Source organism: Bombus affinis, chromosome 8, assembly GCF_024516045.1.
Source record: "Bombus affinis isolate iyBomAffi1 chromosome 8, iyBomAffi1.2, whole genome shotgun sequence".
In the NCBI taxonomy this organism is placed as follows: domain Eukaryota; kingdom Metazoa; phylum Arthropoda; class Insecta; order Hymenoptera; family Apidae; genus Bombus; species Bombus affinis.
Window position 1 is genome coordinate 11932030 of NC_066351.1, and position 25421 is coordinate 11957450.

Below are 25421 nucleotides of genomic sequence, written 5' to 3' on the forward strand. Positions count from 1 at the left end.
GTCCAGATGCACCGAGTTCTTTGGATTTCACAGGGATGCGCAGGAGCGAGGGTATCGAATAGAAATAATCGACGCTTTTTTTTTTTTTTTGTCCACCTTTATTTAATCGTAGCATATACTATTTCAAAGAGTCATAAGTACGATGTAGATAAAAAAGTACAAATATTTACAAAATACTGTAAAAAAGAAATGGATTACAAAATGCCTAGGGATATGAAACGTCGTGTAAAAATGGATCTTGAGTTCGCTGCTCGCTTACGTTTTTCTCACCGTGTATGACTAGATATTAGAAGTAATAGGTCGCTTCGTTAAAAATCACTGGCGCGGCGCTTGTTTCGCGTCGGTGTGTCGGCCGCGTCAACCCCTCGTCTTGCCACGAAATCGTACGAAACGACGACGCATGAAACGTACAAGAATCCCGGCGAAACCGAACCATTTCTCGATATAAATTGGGAGAGCAAAAAATGTTGCAGTCAATGACGGCGACAACTGCGGATCGTTAAACGGCAGGGAAAATATTCAGGGCGAATCTTCTCGATCAGACGAGAGACAAGTCGACGGGTCGACGATCGCAGCCCCGGGAAATACGATCAGCGAATGATATGAGCATAGTTAGATCCGTGATATAACTCGACTAATTAGTCTTGCAACGATTACGAACCGCCAGTCAAGTTGCTGCAAGGTATGTTCCTAACGTACTTTATATTACAAGAATATTTCTTGGCGTATACTGCGAACATTTAGGAAGCATTTGAAAATTCAGGCCGGGCCTTTGCGAGCGCGTCCGCGAACACTGTTACACCGTATCGATCGACGATCGCTTACAAACTTCTGTCGATCGAAATCAGAAGAACAAAGTTTCAGTTTGCGGAATATCGCGCGAGATCCAGCGGGAACTGTGTACGCGTTGAGAATGTGAAGCGATCGAAGCGAACGATCTACCACAACGCTCGGAACGCCCTTGCAAAATCGTGATTTGCATAGGCACGTGGAGCAAGGTTGCCCTTCTCGCACGATACCTTCGTTGCGACGAGGGTGCATTAAATTAGGGAATGGTCGTATTCGCTATGATTATGAGAACGTTTAACGTTACAGAGATTACTCATTGGCAGTGTTTATCTTACTGTCTCGTACATCTAGATGCGTATATGATACATTATATATTTTATATTGCGTATACGTATGCAGAGCTGAGGAATATTTTGAATACTGATCGACCTTCTCTCGTGTTTCAGCCAGCATCGTGATTATCTCGAAGAAGCTCGATAACTGGCAACAACCGAAGGTATTGTTACGACTTTAGGAGATCGCACCTCCGGTTCGGTGTTCGCACTTCGACGTTGACAGTTCTGTGCGTATATATATATTTGCGATCGTTTGCGTGAGCTACGATGATAATCATCGTGGTAGAACATCCGATGCGGGAATAGCACGTACCTAACACGATCGTATCGAGTATTCATGCTGAATTGTGACCGTGACCTATAATCCCTCTATTATCCTGTACGGCTAAAGACTTGTTCGCGGTTCGTGGTTCTTTGTACCCTTCGAGTAGTTCGATCCTCGAACTCGGAATGAAAGCCGAAGATACGGAAACGCAGGCGCAACACCCGGAAACTGAACGCCATGGGACGAAGCCGGAAAAGAAGATTTCACCGCGAAACGAAAGCAAACAAATCGAAATGAAAGGAAATGGTCTCGTTGTATGAATTTCGTGATATCGACAATCGACGTATTCAGCCAAGAAAACGATACTCCTTTCTTCATCTATTCTGCCTGCCGCCCAAGTACAAAAATGGAAACAATGGTAAGATGATTCGCGTTGTAAAATTTCGACGTGACCGTAAAATCTTCCTTTGTGATTTTTTTCTTAACAAACGGAAGAATATTTTTCCCTTTGAAAGGAGACGAGAAACAATGAGAACGGTAGCGTCGCATCTCTCGAAAGTCTGTGTAATCATGAAAAATGAAAACTCGAATCTCGCGATTGTACTTAACGAACGAACTTACGCTTACGCCCACGGTATATACAAGGCCGTTTGCTTTATCTTCTTCGAGTCGACAGTAATCGCTCCTGGCTATTTTCTCCTTTCGTTTCTTATCATCTCGCGCGTACACGAAACGGCCCATACTCGATCGCCATCATTCGCGTAATGGTCGATATACGAACGATACACGGAACTGACTTTGTGATCGTTTGATCCATCCTGTGTACGCACGCACACATACATATATATATGTATATATCAAATTTGTATTACATATAATTATATATGTACGCGTCAGACGCAAGTGTACGCTATAAATAATCCTTAAGCCTTAGACCTTAACGGGATACAACGTGTAGACTTGAATTAGGCGGGATATAAAAATCGTCGTTCGTTCAATGTTGATATGGTCGTGATACTTTCTTAACATTCACACTGTAGCTTGCGATTTCTGCCGTAACGACAACATAGCGTATCTTACGAATATTCGATGTGCGGTGATCGATATACCTATCGTTACACTGATATTGAATACTAAATATTGCGTTAATCGTATATATTGTAGCGTGTACTGGATCGTAAGTATCCTTACTTAATCCAACATTAGCAATCATTGGAGCGGATCCTTCTGTCAGAAATAAATTATATTCTTATCGACCTAATGGACGCGACAGAATACCGTAACACGAGTAATCATCGCGGGATCGGGCGAGAATCGGGGATCATCCGAACGCGACGAGTTCAACGGCGAGTTCGCGCGGCCATTACCCATATCGCGGTATCTCCGATTTAGAGCCTCGTGGCATTGTCGATCAATCTAGAGACAACTGTCGACGACAATTTCACCTATTTTCGAGACGACCTCGTCGAAGGTCGGTCTCTCGCGCGGGTCGTTGGCCCAACATTGAGCTTGAAGCTCCTGCAGAGCAGGCGGCGCGGCTTTGTGAGGCTTCCACGCGAGAGTTTGAGCTTTCAGCGCGGCCAACACGGACTCGTCGTTCATCTTGATGAACGGCAGCTCGCCCTGGTGGAACATCTCCCAGACGAGACACGAGAACGAGTAAACGTCGCTCTTGGTCGAGTATTCGTCCTCGTAGACCGCCTCGTAGGGCAACCATCTCAGAGGAATCACTTGGTTTCGATGTTTCGTGTACTCCTGTTGATACGGTTCTTTGGTCATGCACGGCAACGAGATTTTGATCGTGAGGTTGCTAGCGATTAGACAGTTTCGAGCGGCGATATCTTTGTGAACCAGACGGCTGTCCGCGAGATGCTTCAAGCCTTTCGCGGCTTGATTCGACAGGGAGAGAATCTGCGCGACCGATAGCTGCGGTGCTCGCGGAGGCTTCGACTCGTGGGTCGGACTCGAGTTATTGTCCTTTCGCGAGGCGATCAGGAATTGCTTCAGGTCTCCCCAGTCGGTATACTCGAGAATCATGTAGTCCGGTTCCTCCTCGCGACACAGACCGATCAGTTTCACGACGTTCTCGTGGTTCAGCTTGTGGAGAAGATCCAGGTGACGCTTAAACTCCTGGAGAGCCGTCTCGTCCTTCGTATTGATCAGACTCTTCACCATGACCAGCATCTCTTTATCGCCGTCGACTTGATACTTGGTCGAGTAGACCTCGCCGAATTCACCTCGACCCAATGGTTTCAGTTCCTTCAAATTGCTACGCGATGCAGCGATCTTATCGTAATTCGACTTGGACTTCTTCGACTGGTTGCTGCTTTGACTCTGAGCGGTGTCCGCGCCGTCGCTCTTGTTGTGTGAGTCGCGGTTCTCCTTTTTCCTACCGGCCGAGTTCATCTTGCTGTTGCTGGTCTCTTTTAGCTCGGTCTGTTCCTCTTGGACCTCTCCGTTCTCCAGTTTTTCTGCGCGATTGAAATCGGATTATTCACGTGCGGACACTTACAACGGCGCAAAGTCTGAAACGCTTTCGTTGAGCGATCGAAGGAGATAGATACCTTCTGCCTGTTCTTGGAGATACTGCTGCTTCCTACGACGTCGACGGTAACGACAGTAGAGCATGAGACCCACGACCAACACCATATACGCCGCGGCCGCGCTTAGAGTGATCGTAACCGTCTTCGTCATCATCGATCCGTCGTCTCCCACTTCCAAATCCACGTCGAATCTGTACGTGTCGCCGGCTGCAAGCAAATCGTACACCGTCTTCGTATCACCGCGGAAATTCTCGTTGAAAACGCCAAAGCAAAAAAGAAAGCCACACCACGAAGAAGATACTTACCTTTCACGTTCAACTGAACCTCTTCCCGCTTCAAACCTCCGCTGTTGCCCGCCGTGCATCCGTACTTCCCTTCGTCGCTCATGTACACTTCCTTTATGTACAAACTTCCGTTTCCGAGCACCTCGAAGCGGGAATTGTTCAGATTGTTCATTCGGGAGTCCCTGTCCCACTGGATGGTCGGCTTGGGATCGCCTTCGGCCGCACAGTGCAGCATCACCGGATACCCCTCGATCGCCTCCGTCGGATTCTGCGGCTGGATGGTGAACTTTGGCGCGACTGTAACAAGCAACAAGCGCGTGATAGAAACGCTCATGACAAACCGGATCGCGAGGGATCGCACTTACTGACTACGTCGATGCTGATCGTGTGATTGATCGATCCCTGCGCGTTGCTGGCTATACACGTGTAGCGACCCTTGTCCTCCTCGAGAACTCCATTGAAGTGAAGAGTTCCATTGATATCTTGCACGTGCTTTGGAAATTCCTCGCCTGCCCCCTCTTTGATCCACTTCACCGTCGGATTAGTGGCACCCTGAGACTTGCACGGCACTTTGGCCGTCGAGCCAAGCTCCAGCCGCTTGTCCACCGGTTGCGGGGAGAACTTGAGCTTCTCCTCGACCGTCAAACTGGCTCGCTCCGAAAATATCGACGGGAAGCCTTTCGTGAATATTTCGCACATATAGCTGCCCTTGTCGGACAGGTCGGCGCTCTTCAAGTGCAGGGTCACGTTGCCGTGGTGATCCGTAACTCGATGTCTCGTCGGGCCGCCGCTCTCTTTCACAGGTTCGCCGTCTTTCAGCCAACGTACGTGGGTCACCGGCGGTTCCATGCCGAAGTAGGAGCACATCAGCGTCACGGAATCTCCCTCCATTACGCTCAGACTCTCCGGCGAGCTTATCAGCGTCGGTGGAGCTGAAAAGACGCGCGAAGAAGACGCAGCGTGAAAAAACCAAAACGAAATCCGACTAAGCGTTGTAACGCGATGACCGTGCACTTACTGGAAATCACCACTTGAGCAAATATATCCGTCTCCCCGGCCATATTCTCAGCCACGCAGCTATAATTGCCATCGTCCTCGCCTATTCGAGCCTTCGCAACGATAAGCGTGTTATCCTGAACGCGCACAGGCCCGGAATCGCTTATAATGTGTCCCTTGGGATCTTTCCAGTAGACTTTCGGAGACGGCAGACCGGATGGTTCCAAGCAGCTGACTTGCAGTTCCTGATCCTCGCCCACCACGGCCACTTGGTTCGACAGTAGAGGCTCGAACGAAGCCGCCGAAAGGTTCATCAAATCTACGACACGCGATCGTTCGCTCGTCGGAAACGCGTTCGAACTTACGCGATTTGCATCGATTAGAAAAGCAACGCTTACAGGCTATCTGAAGGTCGACCGTGTAGGTGATGCTGCTATCCCCTCGATCGCCGTGGCACGAATAAAACCCTTGGTCCCTGTGCTCGGCGGACCGTATCACCAGAGTACCGTTCTCCAACACTGTCCTCTCGTCGTCGGTTTCCAGCGGCCCGATATCCTTGAAGAACCACTGAACGGAATCGGCGTCGTCGAAGGCGCAGTGAAGCATCGCAGGTTCGCCGCGCTTCGCGATCAGATCCCTGGGAACGACCCTTATCGTGGCGGTATCGTTACCCGAGACGATCAGGGGGAAGCTTTCCATTTTCGGAGACGCTCCAGCCTCGTTCTTCGCCAGGCAGCTGTACATTCCGCTGTCCTCGGGTAGGGCACGGTGAACGTGCAGCTTCTTCTTCTTGATCTCGATCCGATCGCTCCTTACCACCAGTTCGCGGTTTCTGAAAACCGCGTTCGTTCGCTGCTTTCAAAAGCACGGCGAGAGGAGTGTGCAGCGATGGATTTTCCATCGATAGAGGTGGTAGCGTGCGCGCGCGCGCGCCTGCACTCTTGGAGCACGAGGCTCGACGCGACGCCGGCAAGAGGAGGGTTATAAACTCGCGAGGGCGAGGCGAAAGGTGAAAAGCACGGGCTAGCGAGGAGCGGAGAGGGTGAAGGAAAATGTCGCTTGATAATTCAAGGGTAGTTCCGTAAACGACGGGTGTCAGTTACGCGACGCGAGATTGAAGTTAGTCGAGGGAAGCTGGGGGTTGCGATTCGCCCTTGGAGCCGCAGCTTTCCCGGAATTATCAAGCTCGGGGTTATTTCATGGCGCGCAAGGGGTAAATAGCAACGAGTTATGTAACGAACCTGTACCACTCGTACTTCATGTCTCCGGAACCGTCCACGTGACATCGAAGTTCGATCTCGCCTCCCACACGGATCGCCGAGGGTAACTTCGGCTGCTGTAGCTGCACGCTCGCCTCGCTGATCCCTGAAACAGAAATTGCCGCGGATCGATCAGTCCACACGGTCTTGCGAATAATTTAACGAGCTACGCCGTCGCGTTTTCCTTCGGGTACGCATACAAATTTCATTCGATATCGGTAAATACTTTCAAGGGGGGAATTCCGCTCGCTGCCTCGCGGCTACGTTTTCTCGTATCGACGTTGTCCTCTTGGGGACACGAGGGTCGGCACGCGAGACCAACTCGCGGCGAAAGAGCGGTGGACCGTAAGCGCGGCGCAGCCAGTCGGTGGATCGAGAAGAATCATTTTCAAGAGCAAGGCCGTTTGCGGAGGACAAAAAGCGACGAAAGGCGGAAAAAGCCAGGGAAGGAAAGAAAGTCCGACGTGGTCCTCCGCCCTTTCCTTGAAAAAACCTCGCATCGAGAAAGGCGGCTCTCCCGCGGTGGTTCATGAATCCTTAAAACGCGAGTGAAGTTATTTGCCGACGTCTTTCAACGAAGTCTGGGTAAATTAAGAAAAAAGAAGAGAACGGCCCGAAGCGTTTGTTCCGCGCAAACCGGAGGACATCGCCGAAAGTCGATGGCGGAGGGAACTCTTTTCTTCTTCGTCGGCCTCTTCCTTCCTTTTTTTCTTCGAGAACCGCGAGTCCTTCTGACCGTCTGGACGGGTCCTGTCGCGGATGCAACACGAATCGAACGCTAGAACGAGCAAAAAGGGAGGCAAGATCCGCGCGACGGAGGGGAGAAAGAAGGAAAACGAAACAGAAAGAAGAGAAGGGGGACGGATGGCATCGACGGGGACGTTTTATTTGATTCGATTAAATCCGTGGGTTTGGTGTGGTGACTTCGTCGTAGGTAGGTTACACACTCGCTCGCAGACGGTCGCTCTCGAATCCCTTTGCAGCAAAAAGGGACTAAGAACAAAATCGACCTGACATTCCCAGAGAGCAACTTCCACCCCTTTCTTTTTCTTCCTCCTACGTCGTTCGTCGTCTTCTCCTTCGGCTTTCGGTTCACGGTCGGCAATTGCTTTCCCTTCCATTGTCCTACGCTGCTCTTTCCCCGTTCTGGAATTCCGCCCAGCTCTGTAATCGCGCTTTCCACCGTGCGTTCTTCGTCGATGGATTCCACGCCAGACAGGCCGGCGATCGAACCGGCTCGTTTTCGTATTCCCGGCCACGTTCTTATTCCGCCGACTCGTTCCGTCCGACATAAGTTTCCTCGGTTATTTCGCGCCATGTATGCGACGCACGCGTCATCCGTCATCATACGACCGGCTTCGAAACATTCCCGATGAACGGCTGGAGAAACTGGCGAGCAGCTAACGCAGAGGGGAACAGATTCTCAAGGTAGAAACCGCAGACAGGCAACCTGTTAACGAAGAGGGCCAACAACGAGTTGATCCCGGTGAGCACCGACGAAGAAATTCGAGACTGATATCTCGGGTAACTTACGGACAGTTTACCGGAAACCGTCGGGAAGATAAGGCTTCCTCCGTTAATTTAACTCGTTAGCCTTCATCCGCGATCGATCGCTGTCCGACTTGCGGCCGGAAACTCTAATTTCTAGCTTCCGGGTTCGATAGCGGAGCGCGACCGCCTAATCGTCTTATTCTTTTCGAACAACCGAGCGGAGATCGATCGAACGGATGCAACGACCGCGCGATGGTCACGCGACGCCGACGAGCGCGTGTTCCGCCGATTCGAAAGCAATCGGTTAATTGCTTCGAGCCTCCGTTACGCCTCTCCGTCGACTCGATTCCATTACGATCGACTAGAGTGTAGCGCACGGATACGCCGCCCGCCATCGATCGACTTTGCATTACAAGATTATTCTCCGATCGGGAAATCTCGAACGACGAGAAAGAGCTCAAGGAGGAGCGCGCGAGTCATTAACGAATCGCTTCGGTTCCTTAATTTTCCCGCGTTCGTTTGCATTCGCAACCGCGCGAACATCCTTCCGGGGATCGAATCGTGACTCGACGCATCGATCCGAGATGGAACGACGCGATAGGAGCGTAGACAGATAGAAGACGATTCGCACTGCGAGTCGCCGAAAAAAAGTGACGGGATATAGGAATTTACTTCGCATGGATGCCTGGTTAGCCGTGAAATGGAGACGACTACTCAGCGCGCGCTCCACGCATCCCCGAGGTGGCATTATTAACAGCCGACTGGGTCCGCTCAGCCTGTCCAATCCTTTTACTTTTACCCACGACGATGCCTCTGCTCGCCTTTTTTTATCGCGTCGAACCGAGCCGAATCGAGACGAGACGCGTCGAGAGGCTAGCTTTTTCTACAGTTTCTCGGGGAAACGGCGACGGGGTACGCGTTCGAGACGTCCCCTTACCGAATTGATTACTTTGCGAATTAATACTTTCCGCCAATGCGCTCCGCCTTTCCCATTTGCCCGTGCTTTCGGGGAACGCGATGTACAGATTTTATTTTATCTTTACTTCAGGACGTGCGAAAGTTAACAACGCGCGTCGCGTTTCGCATTACCGACGCTTAGGAACGGTTCGACGACGAGGCAAAGAACAAGAGCAATAGAAACGAAGAAACGCACAGAGAAAGAGAGAGGGAGACCAGATAGCGGACTAAGAGAAAGCCGTCTCTCATCGGCGATAGTCCACGTTGGTCGACTCGTTTCCTCACCCTTTCTCCTGGTGTACAGGGTGCGCGAGCGGATTAAAGGGCCGCGTTAAAATGCCCGCGTGCTCTTCTCCGGCATTGAGTCCATTAAGGAGCATTAATCTCGAGGAGTTATCCTCGAGGAGGAAGATATTCGAAGGCTGCCGCCCGTCGTCGGTGCACAATGCGGCAATAAAGAGTGACAAAGCTCGGAAGGAAGAAGGAACGATCACGAAGGGATGACCGTGACGACAGAGGAAACATGGGAGTGAGGAAAGCCGACGGAACATGGTCGGTGAAAGAGGAGAACGCGCACAGAGGGGGACAGGGGCATAAGGAGAGCTCGTTTGTAATCGCGAAACTCACTTTACGTCTGAGGTCTCCATGAGATTTTTCTCGACCACTCGACTTGTTCCTCTCTCGTCTCTTCGTCTTTACCGCGATGTTTCTCTCTCGGTAATACGGGGTTTCTCCCGCATCCTCTTCGAGCTGCGCTCCTCCCCGGCTCACTCCGCTACTCGGAAAGCCGTGTTTAAATGCACAAACGAAGCGAGAGATCAAAGGCACCGCCGGGCGCGCGCGCGCGCGCGCGCTCGCTAAGTGAGAGCAAGAGAAGAAAAGACGAAGAAAAGGAGAGCTGGAGTGAGCGAACCAGCTAGAAAGGCGAAGGGCAGCGGCCGAGAGAAAGAGAGAGAGGATGATGTTGGAGCCAGAAGGTAGGGAGCAACGTTTATTATTATCATCGTGTACACCGGCAGCGACCAACAGCCCCACCTTCGTCGGCGTTCCCTGTCGCTTCCTCAGCATCCACAGCAGTCGACATGAACTTTCGTGTAAACATCGAGGAAGACGCGCGTGCGTATCGAGACGATTCCTGCAGCCACAGCCACAGCCTGTTCGCGGAGAAGCCGACCTTCTGCACCGAGAGGCAACCTTGGCTCGAAGGCTGACCCTGACATCTTCGACCCTTTTCTCCGACCGCACGCCACTTCCTTTCTCGCAGAATTCCTCTTTTCTCAGCGGCTCGCGGTTCGCGACAGAGGGACTTGCGTGCATTTCGACGAACCACGCGATAGACTTCCACGAATTGGCCGCACTTTGCTGGATTCGACTTCTAAGAACGCCTTCGCCGTGCACGCGCACTCGCGATGGAAGTAATTAAAAATTTCGATGCAATGAAACGCCGAGCGAGGCTCTAACGAGCCGTCTGCCACGCTCGGATGTAACGTGATATTTCTTTTTCCAAAGGGGAGATCGGCCACGGATCGAGAACACGTCGACAGATGCGTGTAATCTTCCGGGGGATGTCGACACGGACCACCCAGATGGAATACAGTAGTTTCAGTCAATCTGTGGCCAGACATCACCAAATTACTGGAAACGCGTTGCCCACGCTGTATATCGAAAGTTTCTTCGGTAGGCGACTGCACGTGGCCGACTTGCCGAAACGTTGAAACGCGTGTATCGCGATTTATCGATCGATCCGAGTCGTCAAAGGAATCACGATCGACGTAACTTTAGAACGAGATGAGTGGTCGTCTCTGTACGTAATACTCGCGTATAGAATTCTATCGCTACGAGGATTCTGTTACTACGCGTACTTACGCGCCACGTTAAACAGCAGTCGATTGGAGTACAAAGATAGAGTGCAACTCTAGAAATAGCTATGGAATACGATACTGTGCATGTGGAAAGCCGGCATGTATGTACACAGCCGATAGTCTATAGACGAAGTTTATCGCGGAAATTATCAGAGGCTCGCTTCGTGTCACGGATTACGGCGGTCGATTAACGATCCGATCAGCAGAGGCAATTTTCGCGCTTTGACTGCGACTTATTCCGAACGGGAGAGCCCGCCGGTATTCCTCCTTAATGGAGCGTTCGACGAGAATCGGACGAAAGCCGTTTGCACGCTCGATTTCCGTCTTGTAAAGCGCGAGCAGCCAGCGCGGAAAGAGAAGCAGCGTCAAAGCAACGAGGAAAGTCGGGGGGAAAGTCGAGAGAGCAACGGACAAAAGTGATTGCTTGCCGACAGACGCGACACTCTGATGTACGAGTCGAAAGGTATCGCGCAACGTCAAGAGCCGTGTCTTCTTCGTCCTCGTGCGCTGCCTACTTACGTACGAACGCCATATAAAATTCTCCGCAAACATAAAGCTGGCTGGAAGATTTCTGGCGCGTGCGGCCGATCATCTCCTTCGAAAAGGTTCAAAAAGGAGACAGAGGAGCAGCGTTTCGCGAATACACTGTTTTCAGTTGGAAAGGCGAACGTATCGACGCCGCTGGGACAATGCTTTGCGATTTGGAGGGTCGAACGGGAGCGAGGCCCGAGGCGGTTGAAAAACAGCTGCGGAAACAAACGGCAGAAGTGGCTTTTCTTCCACGGGAAAGAGGGAAAAATTCGTAAAGCGACCGCGTCGCAACCGATATCGAACCGGCCGCGAGCGTAGACGATCGAAATACACAATGGTCTCGTCGGAGTCGAGCTAAAAGGCTACCAACAGGCGCGGCTCTTCTTTAAATCCGCACCGTTATTAAACTTTTAATACGCGTGATTATAAATTGCCTTGCATAAATATCCCATCGATAGCGAACGGATCCGGATTATTCTTCTCCTTTCGTGGTTCTCTTCTTTCAATACCGAACAAGCAGTGGGAAAGAAAATAGTACAAAAGAGAATCGAAATACGTTGGAATCATAAATACACGAGGGCTATTTACGACTCTGGAATACCATCGAAAAGACATAAATTTCCGTGAATTTGTGCAGAGCGATTTAGCGAAACAAATTCTCGCAGACTCTCGTGACTCTGCCGGCTTTCTATCTCGCGGCAACGGAGAAGAAGAATCGTCGAGCTGCAGATGAAGCGTCAGCGTCGAAAAGTGGCATTCAAAGGGAATTTCTTCTCGTTGTTTCGTTTATATACGTGGCGGTCCGTGAAAATGAGCCCTTTAACGAGAGAACCGCACACAGTGCGTTGCGCGCGGATTTTAACGAGACTCTGTAAACGGATAAAGAAGAGAGAAACGCGTGTGTACCCGGCGGTACTCGAGAGTGACAATACGAGAGAAAAGGAAGAAATAAAAGTTGAAATTCCGATCGAGGTTATCGAATGGCCTGTCGGCGTGTCAGGTTATCGCTATGATCGGGTGCACCGCAGACCGAGTGGCGCCGACCTTGCCAACGATCGGTCGGAATCTATGAAAGGGGACGACGGGGCTCACTATCCTTTTGCCGCTCGAACCTCGATTCACAAGCCTTCTCGGCATTCTTTCTTTAACGCTGTAGCGTGCCGTGTGGTGCGCAGCGTCAGCGTTACGGAGCGAACTGGTCGACAAATCTTAAAAGTCGGCCGTTCGTGCTCGTGACGAGCGGTCGAATTAAAATTTTCCAGGGGTCTGAGCAAACGAAGGGGGGACCGCGGGAAAAGGGCGACGAAACAACGGAACGCGACAAAGGGAACGCACAGGGCTGAAAACTCGGGACCGCGCGCCAAGGATAAAAACGAAATAATTTTCCTCGTTGAATTGAAACGATTCCCGCGAAAGGGGCATCGCCCGGGGAGCTAAAAGCGTCCCGTTTCAAATCTAATATCCCTTGAAAAGACAAAGCACTCCCCTTGGAGATCGTTTACGTACATTGTAAACCGAAAAGGACATGAAAGAATGCCGCCAAAGGGGTGACGGACGGCTGCCGGCACAGAGAATCCGAGAAAGAGAGCGAGAGAGCGAAAGGCTGGGTGCGAGACGAGGTGGAGGTGTGGGCGAACGGGTGAAGGCAGAGGGGGTGAGGCGTTGAGGGAGAAGAAAAGCACGCCCGGGTCCCGTTTTCCGCGCGACGCGCCTCTCCCCGACCGATTCCGCCTTTCCACGAGGCCGCTGTTTATCCTAGACGTGCAAACAAGCCGCGGTTTTCTCTGGAAACCTTCGGTCGAAAGGAAGAGGGAACGACGCGAAGCACACTCGAGCCTCGGACCGGTCGTGTCGTGGCCACGCGGACGCGGACGCGGACGCGGACGCGGACCAACACCCGACGTAAAACGATGGGAAGAGTAGCCGCCCGGCTCTCTCGTTGAATTATTAGTGGATTACGTCGTGTCGAGAAACCAGCCGGGCCGCGTTCTTCTCACTCGAGGGACGTTAGCCTCGCGAACACCGAGAAAAAACGAGCGGAGAGGGAAGGGCCGGCATCGAAGGGAAAGAGTGGCGAATGCCGGCACAGACAGAGAGACGAAAGAGATGAAAGGGTAGGCGAGCTAATTCGCCGACAGGAGTGTCGGTCAGAGACACCGCCGGTCTACATGTACTCGTTTCCAGACACGTTGCTTGGAGCCTCGATGGACCAACCTCGCGAGACTAGCGACGGCTCTGACTCGCCCACGAGTCTTTGCGCTTCTCCCAACCGTTCGCAACTTTGCCCCGCTTCAACCGTCCTCGTGTACCCAGAGTTTCGTGGTTGTTCCTGCGGTTGTCGAATTTCGGATAGCCGCGAGCTCTCCGGAGACTCGAGTTTCTCGAAAGGAACGCAGTAACGGAAGCTATGGTCGGACGAAGCACTCGCACGTTGATCCGAAATACATCCGATCTCCGGTTTCTCCCGTTCTTCGTATAAATTCTCTCCTCTGTCGAAGTTTGCTCCGATACACGCGTTTAAAGACTGCATACCCTTTAAGGTATCGGAATTTATGAATGGCAACGGTGACCCAAAGAGACGAGGGAAAAAAAAGTTGAACGACTGAGAAGGCTCACAAAAAGCGTGTTATCCTCGGGTAACACGAGCGAGACGAGCATACAAAAAGCAGAGCGGATCGGTTCGAGCCGTTTCGGCCAGATCAGATAGAAAGACTGGAGAGAAAAAGTGTATAGGCCCGCGAGGGCTAACGCAACCCGAGAGTCATTGTCGTAGATACCGAACGATCCGTAAGTAACTAGCAAGGCAGCGTGAAAGCCGATACGTTTTACTAACACAATTACAATTGTGCGGTGAGGTCCGAAAGAGACGCGCGTGCGAAAGTACGCCATAGATCGACCTACGAGACGAACGGCTGGCTACTCGAAACCGACGCGTTTCTTCAAACGGCATACACCGAGTTCCGAGCCAATCGCCGAGAGATCGTCGCGAGCGATTGCTTTCTAAATAAACAAATCCGCTGCCACGACACGGCCCAATCTCTTTTTCTTTTTAAACCGTATCGCTGGCGGCGTTCCTCTTTCGAGGAACCCGACACCGTACCGGCATGGCCGAGCCAGATAAGCCCCGGAAACGCGTTGTTTACGCGCTATCGAACTTATATACGAGACCGGGCAAACTATGCGCACAGAGCAAACGCGAGAACCACGAACGATCGCAGTCGCCGTATCGTCCCGCCGATTTGTGCGTCGTTCCGCGTCAGGGTATAACCGTAAAATGTGAAATATAGGAATGGAGGTGCAGCACACGAATGCGCACAGACGACCGGAACGAGCCAAGGTGACAATCTACGGTGGAAAAAGCTAACGTTTGTCCAGCGAACGACCGGAAAGGAAGGCGACAGAAAATATTTCATTGGATATTGCGTGGATCGCAGGCAGATTTTTAGCGAGCGAATAAGCATCTGATTTTTCGTTCAACCGCTCGGTCGACGTAGAATCAGCCGTACACGCGTCGTAGCAGCGTATTAGGGGGATAGAAAGGGAAGAAAGAGAAAGAGAGGGTAGCCGACGTAGCCTCGCCAGCACGCCGTTCGAGGGACGAAGAAAACGAACGGCGAAGGTGCGACGAGGAGATTAAGAGAAAGAAGGAGAAAACGCGCATCGGCTGGAAAGAAGAGAGGCGGACAGATACCGTAGCAGAAAGGGAGCGAGAGAAAGAGAGGGATGCAGGGTGGCTCTGTTCGGGGGTCGGTCGTTGCCATGGGGATGGTAGTAAAGCAGGGAAAGAGAAGGGAGGGTCGGTCGATGCAAACGCACCATAAAGTTTTATGGCTCTCCAGAACTGTACCTATCCGCCCTCGTCTGCCGCAGCTCTGGGTCGCCGGCTCGCTTCTTCGTTTCGGGAAACTCCGCTGCTACGCGCCTTTCACCGAATCCGATTTTTTCCATCCGCCGAAAAATCAACCGTATCGTCCAGAAACAAAGAATATCGACGCTGGCTATTCCCGGAGCGCGCGCTCCATTCTCAGGAAGAATCAATTTTAACGCGAATCCGCGTTCGATACGGAAGAATATCGTATGACTTTCTTTGAAAAAGGCTGGACGACTTTTTTTCGAGCAGCTTCCCGGCGATCGTGATCGCTCTATCGGGCAAACGGGACAAAAGGAGAGACGGACTATAGAGACGCGTCGAACCGATACTTTTTCCGCGTTCGCGGAGAAAACGAAGATCATGGAAATAACACACGGTCGGTGGCCGATGGATCTTCTCTCTCGTCAGTCTCGTCGTGCGATTGTTCGAGCGAAAAACGCGACAAATCTCGCGCCACCGTGAAAAGAACGTTTAACGTTGATTATCCGCGATTCATCCTGCAACGCGAACCGTTTTAATTGAACGGAGAGATTCGCGAGAGTCCGAGTCGCGCGCCGTTAACGAGCGAAATCGATTCTCGCTCGATAATTTCGTGTCGGCGGGCCAGCTCGATTCGATGCTCGGGACATACAGGGGGTGGTTCCGCGAACGGAAAAAAGTACCGAGAGAGACGGAGAAAGCGGGGTTTGCCAGGGATTTTTAGCAGCGAACTTACTAACGAACGAGTCTCTCCACCTCGTTACTTTTCGCGTCGCAATTATTTCGCCGTGCTTCGAATTTCAAAACTGTTTATACATTATACATCGATCGCTCCACCTCCCTCTCTCTCTCCTTCCCTCTTTTTTTTCTTCGTGTACGCGCGATGATCGAATATTTTTGGGAAAGCTATTTCGAGTTAGAAATGCTTCGAACAACGATCGGACGTTCTTCGTGCTTCTTTGTCGGTGATAACGTCGCCGGCGGAGACACCGAAACGCTGTTGCATCTTTTATGACACGTTGTAAAACGGTGACATAAATCCTCTTTCGGAATGGTAAGACTCGAGATAGGATATCGGTCGTGGTCGATGACGAACGCACGGGGATTATCGGGGTAATAAAAATGGACGGCTCTGCAGCAGTCGGTTCGTTTACTTTCCAGAAGAACAGAATCCACTACAAATCGTCTCTAGGAGATATTGTACGCTAGCACGATAGATAGTGCCGTGAGAATCGTACTCGAGCCGCTCTGAACACCTTCGAGGAAATGAAATGTAAATATTGGAACGAGACGCTGCTAGGTATTCGCATCGACGAACCTTGTAAAATTCTCGTTCGTTCATTCTCCTTGGAATTGGGCCGTGACAATTTATCCTCGCCGTTTCGCCACTTAAAACGTCACGCACGGTTTTACAAAATTCGCTGCGACTCCTATCGCTCGAAATTCGACGTTCCACGCTTGAAAGAAACAGCAATAAGTACGGTAAAACGATTGTCACGGAAATAAAGCGTTTACATGCGTGTCTCCAGAAAAATACACATCGACTCGCGCCTCGCGTCTTCCACGAATTATCCAATTTCAGGAAAACTAGAAGGCTGCGAGGAAGTAAAGAAGTCGAACGGCGAGAGCGAGAGAGAGAGAGAGAGAGAGAGAGCGGGTGAGAGAGCCGAGGGGGACGCAGAGTGTATTGCGAACGTGCCCCGAGTGCCAATCCTCAAAACCACCCCAGAAGGAATACAAAAACCGTGCGAGAGAGGCGAGGCTAGGTTCCAGGGGGAACGCATCCGGCAGGGAGACAGGGACAGAGCCAGAGAGAGGAACACGGTAATTATTTTCGAACCGTCAAACCTGCGTGTGAAGAGGGCGATGCCAGCCGTCATGCGAGAATCAAGGGTTACCTAGCCGAATAATACTTAAGCTTTATTAGCGGCGTAGTCGAGCTCGAAAAACTCCTTCGAATTATACGTCTCCTATCCCTTTTCTCCGAACGAGTACGCTGAATTCCCGTGAAAATCCCGACGCTTCTCGTAACACCGCGAAAATATCCTTGTTACCAACGCGGCGCCGTTAAGGTCGTTAAAAAGTTAGCAACCGGCCGAGTCGCGCCTTCCGCGGAAGTTTCGCAACGTGTATCGCGGAAAACTGTGGCTGTCCGGTAGCCCTTCGGTATAATTTAATAACGTTCGATCGCGCCAACTTCCTCTCTCTCTCTCTCTCTCCCTGACTAGCCTCGCATTCTCGACGTCTTATCGAGCCGGGAGACATCGCCTACATAAAGTCGGAGGAGAACAAGGGGCGAGGGGGGCACCATGAAGTCGTCTACGGTTTAAAGCGGGCTTCAATTAAAAATCTATTTGCAAGCAACTCGGTATATTTCTACGGCGCGATTGGTAATTGTAAGGCAAACAGAGCGGCCAGCTGAATACCGCTTTCATCGCTTGCAGAGAGAATCTTAGACGCTGCGATGGAACATCGAGTCGTACTGTTTGCCGAGTAAATGTTGCCGGTATATTTGAGCACGTATAAATCAATAAAACAAACTGTAGGCAGGTGTACGCTTCATCGGCCGTTTCAACTCGACCAGTGCAGCTCCGTGCGCCTCTTTAGCCGTGCGTACTGAAAAGCCAACTAACTTCCATAGAACGGAACGAAAGCGTGTGTCTGGTGGTTTCGTTTGTTTTTTCTTTGTTCGCCGCGCAACGTTCCATAAAAAGTCTATAGTATCCGGCAGCACAAAGGCGCCGTTTGTTTTCCTCTTTTTGAAACTTTTACCGGGTTAATCATATAATTAAATCGAGACGCGCGGTCTCAAAGAAGTAGCAAACGAGACCGAGCTTTTGACAAATTCCCGTTGGAAAAGAAAAAACGAAATAATAGAGACACAGAGAAAGAGAGAGACAGAGAGAGAGAGAGAGGGAGTTTTCTCTAACGATTTGCCGCATGGCGTGAAATAGAAACGTTGGTTGCATACGCGCGGCGAAAAAGAGGCGAAAAAGAGCGGATATTACTTTTCGAGCAGTCTGCCTGGCCTTTTGACCGATTCCGAAGTGGTCGGACAAGCTTTACCAGCTATAGGCTGTTCTCGAATGAAATCTCACCGCGACGCGCATATATTGCAATTACGACAAGAATCTCTCGCAGGGCTTGAAAGAAACAAACGAAAGAGAGGCGGCGGTTGCGGGTGACAGAAAGATGCAGACGGCGGGAGCATCGATTCGAGCCGCTCATCGCTTCGGCTCGTTTCTCCGAACGAGAGTCGCGTTGCCAGATAAAATTGCTGGAAATAGTGTCGCGTATCTGCGACCAGATACACACCGATACACCCACCAAGTCGAGAGACATCGGAACGCCAAGATAAATTAGTTTGCCTCTCTTTTTCCTTTACGGTCACGCTCGCCTCTCTACGCTTCCACAACGCGGTACAAAAAAAAAGAAGGATAAAAAAGGAAAGAAAAAGGAAAGAGCAGAGTAGCGCGAGGAAATTATTACGTTTTTAATTTACCAGGGACGATTGGTTTTCACGACTCTTGGCGCAAATGAACGACGAAGGAGCGTGGAAAGTGAAGGGACGAAAGTTCTCGTGATTGCAGACGGCAAGATCGATCACAAAGTTAGGGTAAACATCGGAGAGAATTGCGACGTAACGAACGACCAAGATATCCCCCGTTTTCTTCGGAATTCCAACCAAAGAGCAAACTCTCCTTCTCGGCTAACATCCCGCAATTGCATTTCGTCTCGCGCTATCCGAGAGGAAACGCATCACAGCCGAGCGATCGTAAAACCGATCTAAAGATCAGGATTTCGCTGTCGATATTGCTTTCTCGCTATTCGAGAGACAGAAAGATGGATGAAATTTGCGGCTGTGCAAATGCGTCGTTGTATCCGCGCCACAAATAACATCGATTTGCGGAAGGTGAAAACCGAGAAGCGAGAGGAGGCCGAGGCGAAAAGCGAACGTGAAAGGGACAAGAGGATAAAGGACCGGGTAGGCAGCATCTCGATAACATCGGCGAGCGGAAATTTCGATTTTACATCGGATGCTAGATCGAACATCGATGGCGGTTCTCAAGAGTGATTTCTGATTCGCGCTGGCAGTGTAGCGATCGTGGTTCGGCGCGACACCCTTTTTCGAAGCGGATCTCGGTAGGAACGCGATGCCGGATCGTGGAACAAAAGCGACCATTGTCGCGACTGAAAATCAGAAACGGCGAGATCACTTCCGTCCCCAGTCTGTGCTCGAGTTCGAGGGTCGAGCGCCTGCTAGCTCGTTCGCTTTCTCGCGTGAAATTGAGCCAAACAATGTGCGCGTGGCGGCGGTCGATGCTTAGTGTACCAAGCTCCCGCGTTAGACCCACGTAACAGAATTCGAGTGCATTGTAAATTCGTGCTCACTGCTCTTTCCTTTCTTCGCGTTGTTTAACAACGCCGGCATATCCTTTTTTCCCCTTTTATCGATTTAGGAAAATAATGAAACGCGCCGTCTGCAAGGCCTTTACGAGTACGCGGTAACTACGAATCGAAAAAAGAATCGGACGCAGAGGGCAAGATTGCAGGATAGGAGAGGGCTGGCGGAAAGAAAAGAAAAAGGTGGAAGAGGGCGCGGAGAACAAGGGCGGATAACAGGTTAGAGAGGTAACGATGAAATAAAAAAAAATATTGCTCAGTCGTGCGATTTCTCTGACGACCACGTCCCCAGAAGTTCTCTCACGACAGGAAAAACGACTTGAACACCAGACTGACGTGTCGGCGAGAAACAAGTTTCGTTTTATGGGTCGGCGACTTTCGTTAGCCGGAAATGAAAATTTGGAGCATCGTAAGGACGCCCTCTTCATGTTGCTCTTATTTCGTAACAAATGGATATTTCTTTGTACCAAAAAAAAAAAAAAACTATTGCATCGCGAAACGATGACAGAATAAGTCTAGGAATTGGCAGAAGGATACGTGTAACAAATATATCGCTTTTTAATTTAGGAAAAAAGTAGGCGTTTTTCAAGCGTCACGCTTAAAAGGAAGATCCTTTTAAACGCGGCAGCGGATAAGGAACGACTGCATTTCCGACCGATCTGAACGTAAATGGATCGTTCGTTCCCTTTCGCTCAGTCGAGTAAGCACCGTTGGGAGAAAGAGGGAGAAAGAGGGAGAAAGGAGAAGCATCTCGTAATGATAGCGGAGTCTGCATGCGCGCCTCCCTAATTCCCAAGGATCGAGATGCATCCATCGATACATATCTGCATCCATTGATGCATTCGGCGCACCGTTGCACCGCCACGAAATTAATAGCCTTCGAAGTGGCGTTTCGATTTCTCGACAACTTCACCGAACGAAACAAACGTCAAAACGATCGTTCGAGAGCCGTAATTGTTGAACCGCGTCGTATTTAACGAAATCGCCAGGTCTCGGAAAAGAGTAAAAAAGAGAAAGAAGAGGAAACAATTTTTTCCACGATAAAAGAGCAGATGGAGAGAAGGGGTAAACCGGCGTCCAAGGGGACTCGAGGCAGCGTCGTTTGGCCGACGTCAGCGTAATATGAAAAATATATTCGTCGTGTCCCATGAAATAACCAATTCCGGAGGCTCCGGTATTTTCCCCGTTTTTATCGTGCGGCTATCTATTTTTCCCTTGAAAAATTCGGTTTGGCGGTATTCGCGATTTCCCGCACCGTTTACATTGAACGCGAGAGCTTCGAGCAAGGAAATAAAACGGTCGCGCGTCGATTTTGCAGGTGGTTTTCCCGAGTGGCGGCCGTTAATTCTTCGCTCTCTTTCTCTCTCTCTCTCTCTCTCTTTCTCGTTCATCGCGCGACATTCTCGTATATTCGTACTCCATTCGCGTGGATGTACAGCGTATGGAATTCGAGCGTCGAACGTTTCTCGACGCGTCACGAAACGAGCGTCGGTCCATTTTTTTTTTTTCAGACGACTCGCTCCGGTAGATTTACCGGATGAACAGGTGTCTGTTTCTGTTTCGCGACACGAGTCACCATCGTCGATGCTTAAACGTGCTCGAACAACTTATGCGCGCCAGCTTTTTTCCTTCGCGAACCGTACAACTAATTAGGGGAAAGCGCGCAAGGTTAATTAGTAAGGAGCGTAATTAATGGGGAGCCCAGGATCTTCCTTATTCATCGGCCAGATTCTCGCGACAGGGTGGCTCCTTCCCTTTTATCGCGTATCTTTTTTCTTTTCTTTTTTTGTTCCTATTTGCGCTCTTTTCTTTCGTCGACCACCTCGCTGCTAGCACTGCTTCTCGTCCTTTTCTTTCCTCGCTTCCTTTTTCCTTCGTACCTACTCCCCTGTTGCTAGATATCTCGCACTCTTTTGGCACTGCACGCTCCGTTTTTTTATTTCTACGCGCAACGAGCCGCACACACTCTCTTTTTTTCGTTCCACTGTATATTGGTCGGGTTCATTTAGCGCGAGAAATAATTACGGTGCTCCCCGGCTAAAATGCCTCACCGTGTGTACTTGGCCCCGATTGTTCGCCTCGATGACGGTAATTTGACAGACAGGGGTTGCGCCGTGCGAGACAAAAGTCGCGCGAAACAAATCGACCGGGAACGCTTGGCAAGCACCGGGTAAATCGCGGCAGGGCTCAACGAATTTCTTCTCTTTCGAGTGATACGTACGTACGTAGGAAAGGAAATATCACGGAGAAAACCTGGATCGGCCGAGGTATTTCCGTTATTCCAATCTCCATCCGAGCGAACCGTACGCGAGATCCTCGACATATCGCACCGAAGGGTCATTCGGTTATTCTATTCGCCTGGCGCTATTCGCGAAACTCTGACGAGAATTTAACTCACGTTGACGATTGTCAACGAATGAAAAGTACCTATAATACGTACGCGTATAACGACCTTTCCCTGGAATCGAGGCAGACTACGAGAAACGCTTTAGGGGAACGACACGCACAAAACGCGAAAACACCGTGAAAGCGATATTTACCAAGGTAGCGCTCGCTCTGCATCCTTTTTTATTTTAGGGTCACTCGAGAGTAGCCCGGGAGCCGTACACGGGTGCGAAGCATTGCACGACGGTGCACTACTGCAATTCATTCGGCACAATGCACCAACACAGCTCTAACGGGATATACCAAGCTGGAGAAACGAAAGAAGGGAAATAAAGAAAGGACGAAGGGAGAGCCGGGGAAAGGATAGCTAGAGAAAGAGAGAATAAGAGTTTCTCGTGGTACGCGTTCACGACGAGCATCCGTGGTAGTGTTTTTAAAAATGCAGCCGCCCCGGGCTGCCTACAGCCTCAACGATTAGCTTACTACCCCTTCCCATCCCTTCCTGGCCTTTCCTTCTCCTCTTCAGCTTCACGTGCTCTTCCTCCGTCCCTTTCTTTTCGCGACTCTCGCGCTCGCTCTCCGGCGACGACGACGACCATGAGGATGACGACGACCACGATGACGGCGACGACGGCAACGACGACGCGCAGCCCGCACGAAGGCGAGACAATGAAAATGCAAGCAAACCCTCGCTGAATTGAGTTCTCCACCTGCGTGCGACCGACCGGGAGTAAGAGGAAAGAAGAGAACACGAGGACGGGGAAAGAACCGGAGAATCCCTATGGTAGGCTTGCCTCGAGATCTCGCGCATTTCCTCCCTTTAAAGCAGATATAATTCGAAGCTTCGCCGAGGCGCTGTTTTGTTTATTCCACGCTTTCTTCGTTTTCTTTTTTCTCGCTGCGAGAAAACATCGCGAATGAAGACGGCTCGAGTAAATACTTGCCCGTGATCGCGATAAAAGTCGTTAGAACGTGAATGGAGCGAACGCGTGCGGTTGTATGGCGATTCGAGACGATCCCGAGTCTCGCGAGTTACAGCGATGTTGCAAAATTCGTTAAACACGCTGGCTTTCGGTCTGGAACGAACGCATTCGCAGCGGGTATTCTTCCGCCTTTCTTCGAATTCATCGTCCGTTAAATGCTCCGCGCGTATGATTTATCGGCCAGGTGTTATTATTATACCGATGAAACGTGGATCGAAGCGCACACCTTTGAAGCGAACCGGTAAATTTATCGTGGTATTGAGGAGGGTCGGCACGCGTTGCTCCCGTCAATGCGTAGCCGCTAAAAAATGGGTATTGTTGTGGTGTACAATAGGAGAAGCCTAATTGCCATTTGGCCTGGCGTTATACGGCCAGCCGCGAGGTTCACAGGCGGTGCTACGACGCGAGTCAAGAATGTGGATACGAAGACCTTGGCTACGATTCAACGTTTCGCCGCGAACGTATAAATTAGTCGCGGTTATTAATTCGTCCGGTCTCAAAGGATTCAACGCGTGCAAGCCGGACGAAAGGAGCGAATAAATTAAACGTGGGCGCGAAAGTTAACTTTCCCGCGAGACGATCGCGTCACAATGCGATCGAAATTATCCGCGCGATTACAATGGCGAAGAATTATCTCGGAACGCGAGTAGAACAGAAGGCGAGAGGGGTCTTTGAATAGAATTTCCAAAGCGAGCTATTTACCGCTCGAGCAGCGACAACGCGGCGAAGAAACGTCTGCCGACGATTGTTCCCGGAGGCAGCGCAACGACGAGGACCGGATGAAGTCGAAGCTATGAGCAAAAGTACTCGTTCAACCGGAGCTCATCGAAAAGTGGCGCTTTACGGGGCGGAGGAAATGAGATTCCTGGGAGAATGATGGCTTATTGTCGACTACGCACAATGCGTGAGGTTTAATTGCCGGTCGAGACCGCGAAGAAGGTAAACGAAGAGCGGCGAGAACGTGAACGGTTGCCGCGGTCGTTCGTCGCGGCCGCAACCCTATTAGAAGCCGGAGACATAGGATTTTTCACGGTGGCTGAAGCCACTTTTGGATCCCATTATCCACTCGTCTGCGGAATCGCGTTAACACTTTCAATCCGGAGACCCTTAAACCGTTAAATCTCACGAATCATCTGGCTGCTCGGGAAAAGAAAGGAAAAAGGGAAGAAAAAATAGAGATTAATAGCCCGGATATTTTTCGCCGCGAGCTCACCATTACGCTGAGCCAAGAGGAACGAGCGTTTATCCCGGCAAGAGGCGACGATTTTACCATTCCGCCCGTCATTTTCATTAGAATTCCCAACATCGATTTGCACCGTATCCGAACGAAGTGGAAATGGTCGTAAAGAAAGGGAAGAACGGACCGAACTCGGTGGCGCGTGGAATAACTCGTTCGGTCTCTTAGGAGTCTTGCGTATCATCCGATGCAAAGGAAGTCGTTGCAAGACGAGGCGTAGCACGCTCGGTTCTACGTACACGGCGTATAAATCAGATAGGATCTGGCGTAAAGTCGAGGATACGAGTCGCGCTGAATTCAGCCCCTAGTCCCGCAGCTTGTCCCTCTCTGTCTGTTTCACTTTGACTCTCACACCCTCGCGGATGCCGTAGCTCGAGGCTGAACAACTTCCTATCCATTGTCGCGTATCGCAGCAGGCTCTTCCTCGTCGCGAAGCGAGATGTTATTTTTTTATTTGGACAAAGGATCCTCCTCGGCGTGTTATTACCCCCCGTGCGTCCGTCCCTCGTAGCCTGGTCTGTGGCCGCGAGCCGAGGGGTTGGAAATTAAAAGAGGGAAAGGGATGGTTTTCACGTCGAGGTACGCGGAATATTCACGGCGGGCCAGCTCGTCATCGCCGAGCGTGTTCGAGAGATCACTCGTCAGACGCTCGACCTTTCGAGGGTGGAAAAACCAGAGTTTCCGTCTACCCTGTTTTTCGATATCGCGAAATTATTTCCAAACTCTCTCGCGCGTGTTTAATTACGTTCTTTCTACGATTACAGGTCGTTGTTTCCGTATCGAGTAATTATACGCGATCGTTAATACGACGCGATTGAAAACGAACGATCGATAATGGGAGGCAGCGGGTGGCGCGTTTACGCGAAAATTCATGAAACGCGAAAAACGCATTTGCGTTCTATCGGAAAACGCAACACGCGCACCTTATATTTAATGGAGCCAAAATGCGCCAGTGTACCGTTTATACGCATATGGTATCCGAGCGGAGGAGACATTTCGAGCATCGAGCGTGTTCAAAGGATTATCCGAAATAAGCTTGCCCACAATGCGCGCCCCGAAACACGCGCACCATCCAGTCCGACTAGCTTTATTCCTTGAAATTCTGGAAATTTCGCCATAAACAGGTCTAATAGCGTCGCGATATCTCCACACTTTGGAATAACCGTAATCTCGCAAGCTTTTCCTGCAATTTCGGTAGCAGCGAGACCGCTTCAGCTGATTAACCGAGTCGTCTTGTACATCCTCAGGAG

General features: G+C 50.7%; 1 protein-coding gene across 1 annotated transcript in view; it reads right to left on the bottom strand.

Annotated features, from left to right (window-relative positions):
- Positions 1 to 75: 75 nt before the first annotated feature.
- LOC126919159 (inactive tyrosine-protein kinase 7-like) overlaps positions 76 to 25421 on the bottom strand; it is a 36142-nt gene continuing 10796 nt past the window's right edge. Inside the window, exons 3-9 of the mRNA XM_050727908.1 lie at positions 6454 to 6577; positions 5611 to 6044; positions 5235 to 5531; positions 4582 to 5148; positions 4238 to 4513; positions 3954 to 4139; positions 76 to 3860 (exon numbers count right to left, since the gene is read on the bottom strand). Of these exons, the coding sequence (XP_050583865.1) occupies positions 2806 to 3860; positions 3954 to 4139; positions 4238 to 4513; positions 4582 to 5148; positions 5235 to 5531; positions 5611 to 6044; positions 6454 to 6577 (2939 nt within the window). The 3' untranslated portion in view covers positions 76 to 2805. The remainder of the gene's footprint in view (positions 3861 to 3953; positions 4140 to 4237; positions 4514 to 4581; positions 5149 to 5234; positions 5532 to 5610; positions 6045 to 6453; positions 6578 to 25421) is intronic.